Source organism: Hypanus sabinus, chromosome 17 (genome assembly GCF_030144855.1).
Source record: "Hypanus sabinus isolate sHypSab1 chromosome 17, sHypSab1.hap1, whole genome shotgun sequence".
In the NCBI taxonomy this organism is placed as follows: Eukaryota; Metazoa; Chordata; class Chondrichthyes; order Myliobatiformes; family Dasyatidae; genus Hypanus; species Hypanus sabinus.
In genome coordinates, this window is record NC_082722.1 from 80237880 (window position 1) to 80251875 (window position 13996).

The 13996-nt window shown below is 42.3% G+C and overlaps 1 protein-coding gene across 2 annotated transcripts in view; it reads right to left on the reverse strand.

The window, feature by feature from the left end:
- The window catches only part of LOC132407076 (protein LSM14 homolog A-like), an 87447-nt gene that overhangs the window by 11750 nt on the left and 61701 nt on the right, over nt 1–13996 (reverse strand). For both annotated transcript variants that reach the window (XM_059993345.1, XM_059993344.1), the window contains one exon: nt 5495–5665. In XM_059993345.1, the coding sequence (XP_059849328.1) occupies nt 5495–5665 (171 nt within the window). The remainder of the gene's footprint in view (nt 1–5494; nt 5666–13996) is intronic.

The following is a 13996-nucleotide window of genomic DNA, read 5'->3' on the forward strand; positions in this document are numbered from 1 at the left end:
CTATAGCCCTCTATTTTCTAATCTCCATGTACCTATCCAGGTATCTCTTAAAAGATCCTATTGTATCCGCCTCCACCACGGCCGCCAACAGCCCATTCCATGCAGTCATCACTTTCTGCGTGAAATTGAAACATTACCTCTCGGCTCTTGAACTCAATCCAACAGCTGACGAAGGCCAATGCACCTTATGCCTTCTTAACCACACAGTCAAACTGCGCAGCAGCTTTGAGTGTCCTATAGACTTGGACCATAAGATCCCTCTGATCCTCCACACTGCCAGGAGTCTTACCATTAATACTATATTCTGCCATCATATTTGACCTACCAAAAAGAACCACTTCACACTTATCTGGGTTGAACTCCATCTGCCACTTCTCAGCCCAGGTTTGCATTCTATCGATGTCCTGCTGTAAACTCTGACAGTCCTCCACACTATGACAACACCACCAACCTACGTGTCATCAACAAATTTACTAACTCATTCCTCCACTTCCTCATCCTTGTCATAATCACGGAGAAGGGGTCCCAGAACGGATCCCTGAGGCACAGCACTGCTATGCATAATATGACCATCTACAACCATTCCGTAGGCAAGCCAGTTCTGGATCCACAAAGCAAGGTCCCCTTGGTTCCCATGCTTCCTTACTTTCTCAATAAACCTTGCATGAAGTACCTTAACAAATGCCTTGCTGAAATCCATATACACTACATCTACTGCCCTACCTTCATCAAGGTGTTTAGTCACATCCTCAAAAAGTTCAATCGGCTTGTAAGGCACGACCTGCCTTTGACAAAACCAGGCTGACTATTCCTAATCATATTATGCCTCTCCAAATGTTCATAAATCCAACCTCTCAGGATCTTTTCCTTCAACTTACCAACCACTGAAGTAAGACTCACTGGTCAATAATTTCCTGGGCTATCCCTACTCCCTTTCTTGGATCAGGGAACAACATCTGCAACCCTCCAATCCTCTGGAACCTCTCCTGTCCCACTAATGATGCAAAGATTATTGCCAGAGGCTCAGCAATCTCCTCCCTTGCTTCCCACAGTAGCCTGGTGTATATCCTGTCCGGTCCCAGTGACTTATCCAACTTGATGCTTTCCAAAAGTTCCAGCACATCCTCTTCCTTAATGTCTAAATTCTCAAGCATTTCAGTCCACTGTAAGTCATCCCTACAATCGCCAAGGTCCTTTTCTGTAGTGAACACTGAAGCTCCACTATCTCCTCTGGTTCCAAACACATATTTTTCCACTGTCACATTTGATTGGTCCTATTCTCTCATGTCTTATCCTCTTGCTCTTTTACTTTACCCCTCTCCCTCACCCACTCACGCCTTCAGCTAGTCTCACCTATCACCTGCAAGCTTCTTACTTTCACTCCCCATTACCTTCCTTTCCAGTCCTGATGAAGGGTCTTGGCACAAGATGTTGACGATATATTCCTTTCTACAGACACTGCCTGACCTGCTGAATTCCTCCAGCATTTTGTATGCGTTACTCTGGATCTACAACATCTGCAGAATTTCTTGTGTTTATTACCAATTACCACCACTATTTGGGGTTTGCCTGTCTCACTGTAAGTTGCTTTGTCCTACTACCTCTCACCGTTTTGCTGAGTGTCTTTAATTAAAATGTTAAGCTTTACATTAGAAATGGTGAAAGAGAAATTAGCTGAGACTCGTACTTCCAGCCCCTGATTTTTCATGGTGCCACATGGATGCCTCAGCAGCACAGCGACACTATTACAATTTGGGGCCTTCTGGAGTTTAGAGTTCAATTACGGAGTGTGCTGTTATGAGTCTCTGTATGTCCTCCCCATGGAATGCGTGGGTTTTCTCCGGGTGCCCCGGTTTCCTCCCATAGTCTAAAGACGTACCAGTCAGTAGGTGAATTGGTCATTGTAAGTTGTCCTGTGGTTAGGTTAGGGTTAATCGGGTTTGTTGGGGGTTGCTGCGGCGACGTGGCTTGGAAGGCTGTCAGAGCATATTCTGCACCGTATTGCTAAATAAAAAAATAAATATCCCAATTCATTTCATTTCAAAAAGGAGACCAATGACCAATAAACACATTTTGTGCAATGCTGGTTGGATGAATAGTGTTCAGGTCAGAGTGTTATAAGACCATAACACATTGGAGCAGAATTAGACTACTTAGCCCATTGGGTCTGTTCTACCATTCCACTGTGGCTGATTTATTATCTCTCTCAACTTCATTCCCCTGCCTTCTCCCCATAACCTTTGATGCCCTGACTAATTAAGAACCTATCAACCTCCAGTATAAATAGAGAGTAATGCCTTTCTGTCCAACACATCCATGCCAAACATGATGCCCAAGCTAGTCCCATTTGCCCACATCTCTCTAAACCTTTCCTATCTGTCTATTTATCCAAATGTTTTACATGTTGTTATTGTACCTGCCTCAACCACTCTCGGGCTCCAATATGTATCAGCTTCTCTGTGAAAAAGTTGCCCATCAGGCAACTTTTAAATCTTTTACCTCTCACCTTAAACTTGTACCCTCTAGTTTTAAGCTTCCCTTCCTTGTGGAGACAGACTGTGTGATATTTCTTTGAAAAGTATAGGAGGTGGCTGTCAGTTTCATCTGCAATGATATGGCACTGGAGATCAGTACACTTCAAATGCATAGGTCCTGGAATGCATCTTACAGCACGGAACAAACCCTTTCCACACAACGAACCAGGCCGTCCAGTAACCCACTGATTTAAGCCTATCATAACCAAGGGACAATTTACAATGACCAATTAATCTCTAACCAATACCCTAGAACAGACATGGGCAAACTACGGCCCGTTAAGCTTTTTAATCTGGCCCGCAGAACTTGATGGCATTATATTAATAAACCTTGTTAACGTTTTTTCCCCGCAATTCTGGCGTTTTCCCAATAGATGACGCACTCTAATATACATTGACCTTTGTTGAGGTGCAGCGTATTACTCCACATTTGTGCTTTACTCTTTGTTCGGCTCGACCTATTTGTGTGAACAGGCGTTCAGCGTCATGAACATCAACAAAGCCAGCCACAGATCCAAGTTAACTGACCAACACCTCAGATCCATCCTGCGAATTGCCACAACAAAACTAAATTCAGACTTTGATGCGCTGGCTAAAAAGGGAGACCAACAACACTGTTCCCACTGAAATTAAAAATAAGTTTCTTCGTTGTGTTATGTAAAAAATGCATTTGAAAATATTTTTTTAAATAAGCCTTACATGTTACGTCATTTCTGTTAAGTGATGGACATGAGTAGTGCGCAGGTGCAGTAACGTTCTCAAAATAAAAAATGCGCTCCAGATCAAATAACGCACTCCGCATACTGGCGCGCTGTCACTGTTCTGTCCTTGTGCTAGTCGTTGTTGAGTTTTGGCACAGGGGACAATTGAATAAGAAGGAGCAGGACAAGTAGACCTGCATCTCCTACCGTTTTTGAAATAAAGACAGTCAGGAGGAGAGTGATGATGATAATATCTTGAAGGATAACAGAATTTTCGGTGCTTTAAAATAATAACTGTTACTATTAAAAAAAGCTGTATTTTATTCATTTAATTTTCAGTGTTTTAAAAATCATTTCAATAAATAGCTAAATACCATGGGACTTCAAAGACAGATATTTTCTTGTAATGCATTTGTTCATTTTCAATTGAAATTAAAGCACATGTTTTCTACATATCCCATGATATTTTATTTTCTCTTATGAGGTGTATTACCAAAACACTCCATCCATCTGCTCCTGGTCCGGCCCCCCTGTCAAATTTTAGAACCCACAAGTCAAAAAGTTTGCCCACCCCTGCCCTAGAACCATAGAACACTACAGCACAGTACAGGCCCTCCAGCCCTCCATGTTGTGCTGACCCATATAATCCTTAAAAAAAAGTAGTAAACCCACACTACCCCATAACCCTCCATTTTTCTTTCATCCATGTGCTTGTCCAAGAGGCTCTTAAATACCCCTAATGTTTTAGCCTCCACCAGCATCCCTGGCAAGTCATTCCAGGCACTCACAACCCTCTGTGTAAGAAACTTACCCCTGATGTCTCCCCTAAACTTATCTTCCTTAATTTTGTACATATGCCCTCTGGTGTTTGCTATTGGTGCCCTGGGAAACAGGTACTGACTATCCACCCTATCTATGCCTCCCATAATCTTGTAGATCTCCATCAAGTCCCCTCTCATTCTTCTACGCTCCAAAGAGAAACGTCCCAGCTCTGCTAATGTTGCTCCATATGCCAAACCAGGCAACATCCTGGTAAATCTCCTCTGCACCCTCTCCATAGCTTCGACATCCTTCTTTTAATGAGGTGACCAGAATTGACCACAATACTCTAAGTGCGGTCTCACCAGAGATTTGTAGAGTTGCAATACATCTTTGGACTGTGGGAGAAAACCTATGTATTCTGTGGGGAGAAAGCACAAACTCCTTATAGGCTGTGTCAGAGCTCCATAATGCACTGAACTGTAACAGTGTCCTGCTAACTACTATGCTACCAAGGAATCCTTTTGCCTTCTACACTCCGAGACTGGTTTTAAGACACCAGTAACCCAGCCATGCCTCTTCTCCTGTCAGTTCTGCTGGGTTTAGTAGTTAAGCCACATGTGAAGGCCAGGAGCTGGATTTGGTTGTCAGAGACTATTTGAGATGCATGCCATTGGGAGCATTGAATAGATAGTGAAAGATTATCCTCACTACTCACACCACACACTCCTCCTCCGGTTTTGACAACATTAAGGAACATGGCACTTCATAGTTCTCTATTAAAAGTGCCACTGAGTCAATTTCCTTCACTGTTCAGGAATTTGCATTAAATTCCTCTCATTTCTTTCTTGTTTCCACAGTAAATTACATCTTCTCAGCAATCCAATATTTATGATTTATCCCAAACACAAATGCACAAGATTCATAAACTGCATCTTCAATAAATCAAGTGGAAAACTCTCGGTATTTCACTCTCATTCACTACCTTGCCAACTACACTTTCTCAACCCAGTTAGTGCTGAATCAGCAAATGTCTTTCTGGATTAAATTATTTATTTAGAGATACAGCACGGAACAGGCCCTTCCACCTCAACAAACCATGCCACCCAGCAACCGACTGATTTATTACTAGCTTAATCACAGGACAATTTACAACAACCAATTAACCTACTAACCAGTATGTCTTTGGACTGTGGGGAGAAACCAGAACATCCAGAGGAAACCCATGAGCACATAGATAGGAATGTACAAATTTTTTTACAGAGGACGTCAGGTTTGAACTTTGATGCGAGTTGAAATAGCGTTGCGCCAATTGCTACGCTACCATGAAGCACCAAATGAAGGTAAGTTTCTTCTGTCAATATGGAACATTTGTCTTAGTTTTAACAATTTGGTAATTCAATGACTCAAACCCATCATTTGACCCAAAAGAAATAAGCTCTTACAGATAGTCACCTGGTCTCAGGTGCGTTAAGTGCACAGAACAAAATGGAATGTTACCTTTCAATTTCAGCTTATTCTGGAACTCCCTGTCAATCTCCTCTTTGTTAAATTGTGCATTTGCGCTCTCAAAGTCGAAGTCTTTTTCAAACTTCATTGGCCCGTCTCGCCTGACAGCAAACCTACCCCTTCCTCGACTTCCTCCACGGCCTCTTCTGGCAGCCTGGCCACCTGGTGACAAGGAAAAGGAAGGTCAATATATATTGTATCTATACATACAAAAAGGTGCAGTTAAAGGGCCAAAAACATTATGAAAGCTTCTACCCACTGTGCTCATAGACTGTTTGCCCGACTCCCATCCCAAAGCTGGAGTGTTCACCAATATCTTTAACCTCTTGCTTCAGCGGTCTGTGGAACCCACTTGCTTCAAGCAGGCTTCAGTTATACCAGTGCCCAAGAAGAACATGGTAACCTGCCTCAATGACTATTGTCCTGTAGCACTTGCATCCACAGTGATGAAAGTGTTTTGAGAGGTTGGTGATGAATCATATCAACTGCTGCCTGTGAAGTGACTTGGATCCACTCCAATTTGCCTGCCGTCACAACAGGTCAACAGTAGATGTTATTTCAGTGGCTTTTCACCCAACCTTGTAACACGTGGACAGCAAAGATACATAACATCAAGGTGCTCTTGACTGACTACAATTCAGCATTCAGTACTATCATTCCCTCAAAATGGAGCAATAAACTTCAAGACCTTGGCCTGAATGCCTCCTTGTGCGACTGAATCCTCAATTTCCTCATTTGCAGACCCAAGTCAGTTCGGATTTGTAACAACATCTCCTCCACAATCTCCATCAGTACAGGTGCACCACAAGCTGTGTGCTTAGCCCTGCACCCTGCTCTACTTGCTTTACATTTATTACTGTGAGGCTAAACACAGCTCCAATTCAATCTTTAAATTTGATGATGGCATCACTGTAGTTGGCCAAATTGAAGACACACACACATAGAAATCTAGCTGCTATAACAATCTCTCAATGTCAACAAGAGCAAGGAGCTGATTATAGGCTTCAGGAGGAGGGAATTGGACTTCCATAAGCCAATCTTCATTGCCTCATTGGGGGAATCAGAGGTCAAGAGGGTCAGCAACTTGGTTTTATAATTTCAGAGGATTTGATCTGGGCCTGCAAGTGCAATTACAAGGAAAGCACAGGAACACCTCTACTTTCTTAGAAGTTTACGAAGGTTCAACATATCACCTAAAACTTTGACAAACTTCTATAGAAGTGCAGTGGAGAGTATACTGACCAGTTGCATCACAGCCTGGGATGAAAACACCAATGTCCTTGAATGGAAAATCCTACAAAAAGTCCATCCGTGGGTAAAGCCCTTCCCACCATTGAAATTCAAAGGCAGCGGCAATGTAGCATCCACGTAAAGACCACCAGACTTTTTTTTGAGTACAGTTCACCAACACTTCCACCCACTAACCCACCACTCTACACCCCCAACCATCACCACTTTATCATTTCCTATCAGTCACTTTATGTACAGACACTCCTGTGTCACTTTATGAACATGTGATTAATCTATATATATATATATATATATATAAAAGCTATCTTACGTATTTATTCTGTTTCTTAAAATTATTATTGTGTTATCTTGCGTTTTTTTGTGCTGTATCGGATCCAGAGTAACAATTATATTGTTCTCCTTTACACTTGTGTACTGGAAATGATATTAAATTATCATGAACTTGAACTTGGAGGTGTCAGTTTAGAACAGGGACAGAATGACCCTGACTGGGAGCAAAGCAAAAAGGCCAAGAGAGGTGTTCACATGATTTCCTGCTACTGAGAACTGCTTCATGAAAGGAAACTGCAGTCAAATCTCAATGCCTGCTTGAAGAAGCAGCCAAGGTTAGAGGGGGACCCACAGCCTGATCCCTCCTCTAAGTGTAACGACCACCCATTTCCCTCCACTGTGTTGCTGCTCCACTGATGTACAGGCTAGACCTATGTGCCTGTTTGTTACTCTACAAATTACTGTTTTTACATAAAATCTCACATAGCTCGAATTAAATCAGGCACACAAGCCTGATTGTGTAATGTTATAATGACCCACACTACACTGATTTACATAGTGCTCCACCTCCAAGGAACACATCCTCAGTATTAAGCGGGGTCTGAGTGTACTGTAATTAATTTATCTTTTCTTTTAATTGTTAAGTTTGCATTGCTGTAAATGTTCTCAGGTACGCTGATTTTGATAGCGTTTGGTGGGCAGAATATTAAAGGGATGTTCTGGTGATGAATCTGTACTTCAGTCAGACTTGGTTCGGAGCAGCACCATTCATTTAGTTTCTGGTCTGGCTGAGCCAGGTTTCCTGTCCAGGCACGGTTGGCTGTCTCTGTCGACAGTGTAGCGGTGAGCATAATACTTTACAGCGCCAATGACCAGTGTTCAATTCCCAGTGCTGGCTGTACGGAGTTTGTATATTCTCCCTGTGATCATGTGGTTTTCCTTCAGATGATCTGGTTTCCTCCCACATTCCAAAGACGTACGGGCCAGGGTGAGTAAGTTGTGGGGATGCTAAGTTGGCACTAGAAGTGACACTTGCTACCAGCACATGCTTGTTTGTTGGCTGTTGATGCAAATAACGTAGTTGACTGTATGTTTTGAAATTTTGATGTACACGTGACAAAGCTAATCTTCCCTCTAAAATTATTGAGGAAAAATATTATTCAAAATGCAGATACCCAAGATAAGACACAGGAGCAGAACTAGGCCATTTGACCCATCAAGTCTGTTTTCACTGTGAAACAATAACTCTGAGAACAGTCTTGTCAAGGGAAGGCCATGTCTGACAAATACAAACATTCAGGAGCTTAAAAAGAGGGTTGATGGAGGTAGTACAAATTTCAGTTAAAGATTTGAAATATGTAAAGCAGATTGGATAATCAAGTAAAAACTAATGGGAACCCACTGAGATTGGCACAGGGGATTGAGATCTGAGTGGAGAAATAAGAGTCTTAATCAGCTGGAATTTCAGTAACCGGAAGGTTGAAGGTCTCAGCACTGTGACCAATATTCTTTGTGGTGTCATAGATCTGGAATGGAATGCGGGTGGCACAATTAAGTTTGCTGATGGACCTGGCGGCGTGGCTACAGAGATTTAAGCAAGTTGCCTGGATAGTTTAGGCAGCTATTCAAGGGACAGGCTAGATTCACCAAGGAGCAGTAAAGATGAATTTGGAGAGGAATACACAATAAGACCAGAAAACAGACAGAGGAGCTAATTAGGCCGCTTGGCTCACTGAAACTTCTCTACCATTTGATCATGGCAGATTTATTAAGAAATTTAGATTCAGTTAAAGAGGAAATTATGGTGCCATGGTTTGATGACAAACTTGGTTATTTTTACTTAATTAGAGATATAGTGTAGAATACTATGTCTTGAGAGCCATGCCACCCCTACAACCCAAGCCTAATCAATTTACAATGACTAATTACCCTACCAAACAGTACATCTTTGGATGCTGGGAGGAAACTCACACATTCCTTAGGGAGGAAATAAGAATGCTTACAGGTGCTGTTGGAATTGAATTCTGAACTCTGATGTCCTGAGCTCTAATAGCCTTGCACTAACCACTACTTGACCATGATGCCTCTGAGGGAAGACTTAGGGTCTAGACAGGGTGACTGGTAAAAAGCTAATTTTCTTAGCAAAAAGTTAAATTAGTGTAGGACACTGATTTAACTGAAAGATGAGGAGGGAATTTTTATCCACCCTTTAGTACTTTAGGTCTGGAACCCAGTGCATGAATAAAGAGATGGAGGCACCATAAACATCCATATATCTTTTAAAAGTGATAAACTCCTGACTGAAATGGGATTCATGAACACCATTATGTTCAAGAGCAGCTACTTCCCTTCAACCATCAGTCCCTGAACCAACCTGCATAACCCCCATCACTACCTCAGCGTAAAAACACAATAATCACTTTTTGGAATAAGGAGTATGAACTCGCAGCGCAACTAGAGATTAGTCAGTATGACGTTGTGCGCATCTCTGAGTCGTGCCTGAGAGAAGACCGTTGTTGGAAGCTTAATATCAAAGGATATTCTTTGTATTGAAAGGACAGGCAGGAAGGCAAAGGTGGTCGTCTTTTGAAAGAGGTCAAGAGAATGCTGAGTCTTTGTGGGTGGAGTTAAGAAATTGCAAGGTTAAAAAACCCATTGTGGAAATCATATACAAGCCTCTAAATCAGTAGCCAAGACGTGGGGTTGAGATTGCAAAGGGAACTGGAAAAGGGATGTAAATAAGGGTAATGACACAAATGTAATGGGGGACTTCAATATGCAAGGGAATTGGGAAAATCAGGTTGGTGTTAAATTGCAAGAGAGGGAATTTGTTGAATTCCTAAGAGATGGCTTTTTAGAGTAGCTTGTGCTTGAGCATATTCAGGGAAAGGCCATCTTAGATTGGGTGCTGTGTAATAACCCAGAACTTATTAGCGAGCTTAATGTAAAGGAACCCTTAGGAGACAGTGATCATAATATGATTGAATTCATACTACGATTCACAAGTATCAGTATTGCAGTGCAATAAAGGGAATTACAGAGGCATGAGAGAGGAACTTGCTCAGGTGGACAGGATGAAGATACTGGTGGGGATGATGACAGAGCAGAAATGGCTGAAGTTTCTGGGAATAGTTCACAAGGCACAGGATAGATATGTCCCACAGAGGAAGAAGACAGAGCATTAAATGTACTGTAAATGGATTTCAGCAAGGCATTTGGTAAGATACTCCATGCAATGCTTATTGAGAAAGTAAGCAGGCATGGGATCCAAGGGGACCTTGCTTTGTGGATCCAGAATTGGCTGCTCACAGAAAGCAAAGAGTGGTTACAGATGGGTCATATTCTGCACGGAGGTCGATGACCAGTGGGGTGCCTCAGGATTTGTTCTGGGACCCGTTCTCTTCGTGATTTTTCTAAATGACCTGGATGAGGAAGTGGGGGGATGGGTGAGTAAACTTGTTGATGACACAAAGGTTGGAGGTGTTGCGGATAGTGTGGAGGGCTGACAGAGGTAACAGCGGGACATCAATAGGATACAAAACTGGGCTGAGAAGTGGCAGATGTTCAACCCAGATAAGTGTGAGGTGGTTTGTTTTGGTGGGTCAAATATGATAGCAGAATATAGTATTAATGATAAGACTCTTGGCAGTGTGGAGGATCAGAGGGTTCTTGGGGTCCGAGTCCATAGGACACTCAAAGCTGCTGTGCAGGTTAAGAAGGCATAAGGCATAGGACCCTGGTCAGACCCTACTTCGATAGTGCGCTCAGTTCAGGTCACCTCGCTACAGGAAGGATGTGGAAACTATAGAAAGGGTGCAGAGGAGATTTACAAGGATGTTGCTTGAATTGGGGAGCATGCCTTAAGAAAATAGGTTGAGTTAACTCAGCCTTTTCTCCTTGGAGTGGCGGAGGATGAGAGGTGTATGAGATGATGAGAGGCATTGATTGAGTGGATAGTCAGAGGTTTTTTCCCAGGGCTGAAATGGCTAACACAGGGGTGGGCAAACTTTTTGACTTGTGGGCCACAAAGGGTTCTAAAATTTGGCAGGGGGGCCGGACCAGGAGCAGATGGACGGAGTGTTTTGGTAATACACCTCATAAGAGAAAATAAAATATCATGGGATATGTAGAAAACATGTGCTTTAATTTCAATTGAAAATGAACAAATGCATTGCAACAAAATATCTGTCTTTGAAGTCCCATGGTATTTAGCTATTTATTGAAATGACTTTTAAAACACTGAAAATTAATGAATAAAATACAGCTTTTTTAATAGTATTTTAAAGCACTGAAAATTCTGTTATCCTTCAAGATATAATCATCATCACTCTCCTCCTGACTGTCTTTATTTCAAAAACAGTAGGAGATGCAGGTCTACTTGTCCTGCTCCTTCTTATTCAATTGTCCCCTGTGCCAAAACTCAACAACGACCAGCACAAAGACAGAACAGTGACAGCGCGCCAGAATGCGGAGCCCGTTATTTGATCTGGAACGCATTTTTTATTTTGAGAATGTACGTGCACCTGCACACTACTCATGTCCATCACTTAACAGAAATGACATGTAACATGTAAGGCTCATTGAAAAAAATATTTTCAAATGCATTTTTTACATAACACAACGAAGAAACTTATTTTTAATTTCAGTGGGAACAGTGTTGTTGGTCTCCCTTTTTAGCCAGCGCATCAAAGTCTGGATTTAGTTTTGTTGTGGCGATTCTCAGGATGGATCTGAGGTGTTGGTCAGTTAACTTGGATCTGTGGCTGGCTTTGTTGATGTTCATGACGCTGAACGCCTGTTCACACAAATAGGTCGAGCCGAACAAAGAGTAAAGCACAAATGTGGAGTAATACGCTGCACCTCAACAAAGGTCAATGTGTAGCAGTGTGCTACATGCAGCGCTAAAATTATGACACGGAGTCGGTAACTGCAGTTGAAGAAAAAAACTTTATTCGAAATCCCCAGCCTGACTTTTAAGCCTCCCTCAACCTGGCCCCCCGTGGCGCAGAGGCTCCAAAGCTCTGTGCTCGCAAATCCCCGCAGACTATCTCCCTTAGTCGGAACGCTGGCTAATTGTGAGCCGGTTCGGATGTGCCAGGAAATGGGTCGCCACAAATGTATATAGAGTGCGTCATCTATTGGGAAAATGCCAGAATTGCGGGGAAAAAACGTTAACAAGGTTTATTAAAATAATTTCATCAAGTTCTGCGGGCCGGATTAAAAAGCTTAACGGGCCACATATGGCCCGCGGGCCGTAGTTTGCCCATGCCTGGGCTAACATGAGAGGGCACAGTTTTAAGGTGCTTGGAAGTAAGTGCGCAGAGGAGATGTCAGGGGTAAGCTTTTTTATGCATAGAGAAAGTGCAGGACAAACACAAAGGTCCTAAGGTGGATAAGTCACCTGGGCCAGATGGACTACATCCCAGAGTCCTGAGGGAGGGTGCTGAAGAGATAACGGATGCATTGGTCATGCTCTTTCAAGAATCATTTGATTCTGGCATGGTCCCGGAGGACTGGAAGATTACAAATGTCACTCCACTCTTTAAGAAGGGAGGAAGACAAAAGTAAGGAAATTATAGGCCAGTTAGCCTTGGTGGTTGGAAAAGAGTTGGAAGTCCATTATTAAGGACGAGGTTTCAGGCTATTTGGAGACTAATGCTAAAATAAGTAAAAGTCAGCATGGTTTCTACCTAACAAATCAGTTAGAGCTCTTCAAGAACAAGCAAGGTGGACAAAGGACTAGTGATGTTCCTCAGGAGTCATTATTGGTATCACTACTTTTCAGATTGTTTGTCATTTAATTTGGATAATGGAATTGATGGCTTTGTGGCAAAGTTTGTGGATGATACGAAGATAACTGGAGGGATAAATAGTGCTGAGGATGCAATATAATTGCAGCAGGACTTAGAAAAATTTGGAAGAATTGGTAAAAAAATAGTGGCAGATGGAATACATTGTTGGGAAATGTATGATAATGTATTTTGGTAAAAGGAACAATAGTGCAAACATCAGAGGTGCAGAGGGACTTATGAGTCCTCGTGCAAGACTCTCAGAAGGTTAATTTATAGGTTGGGTCTGTGGAAAAGAAGGCAAATGCAATATTGGCATTACAAGGGGATAGAATATAAAAGCAACGAGATAATGCTGAGCCTTTATAAGGCACCAGTCAGGCTACACTTGGAGTATTGACAACAGTTTTGGACCTTTTTCCGAGAAGGGATGTGTTGGCATTGGAGAGCCCAGAGGAGGTTCATGAGCATGATTCCAGGAATGAAGGGGTTAACACATGAGGAGCATTTGGCAGATTTGGGCCTGTACTCATAGGAATTTAGAAGCATGCAGGGAGGATCTCATTGTTGCTACCAAATGTTGAAAGGACTAGATAAGAGGATGTTTTCTATGGTCAGTGTATCCAGAACTAGAGGGCACAGCCTTAAATTGCGGGATAACCCTCCAGAAGAGAGGTAAGGAGGAATTTTGTTAGCCAGAGAGTAGTAAATCCGTAGAATGTTCTGCCACAGACTGCAGTGGGAGGCCAAATCCATGGGTATTTTTAAGGCAGAAGCTCATCATTTCCGGATCGGTCAGGGCATCAAAGGACATGGTGAGAAGGCAGGTGTACAGGGTTGAGTAGCCATGAAGGAATGGTGGAGCAGACTCGATGGACTGAATGGCTTAAACCTGCTCCTATGTCTTATAGTCTTATGGACTCTTCTAAGGTCGAGAGTGGAACTGCCCCAATGTAATGGCTTTTCTACTTTAAAAACTTTCCTGCACAGGCTTCCTGTCATTGAACATGATGGACAACCATGATACATTAAGCACCAATGATTTTTTAAAAAAACTAAAACCAAATGATGCGTGTTTAATCATTAAATATTTGATTTGGACAGATGATCAACAGACAAACATCCTGAAGTTCCAAGGTTACTCAGACATGAAAATTCTTTTCATTGGATTTTGAACTCTTAC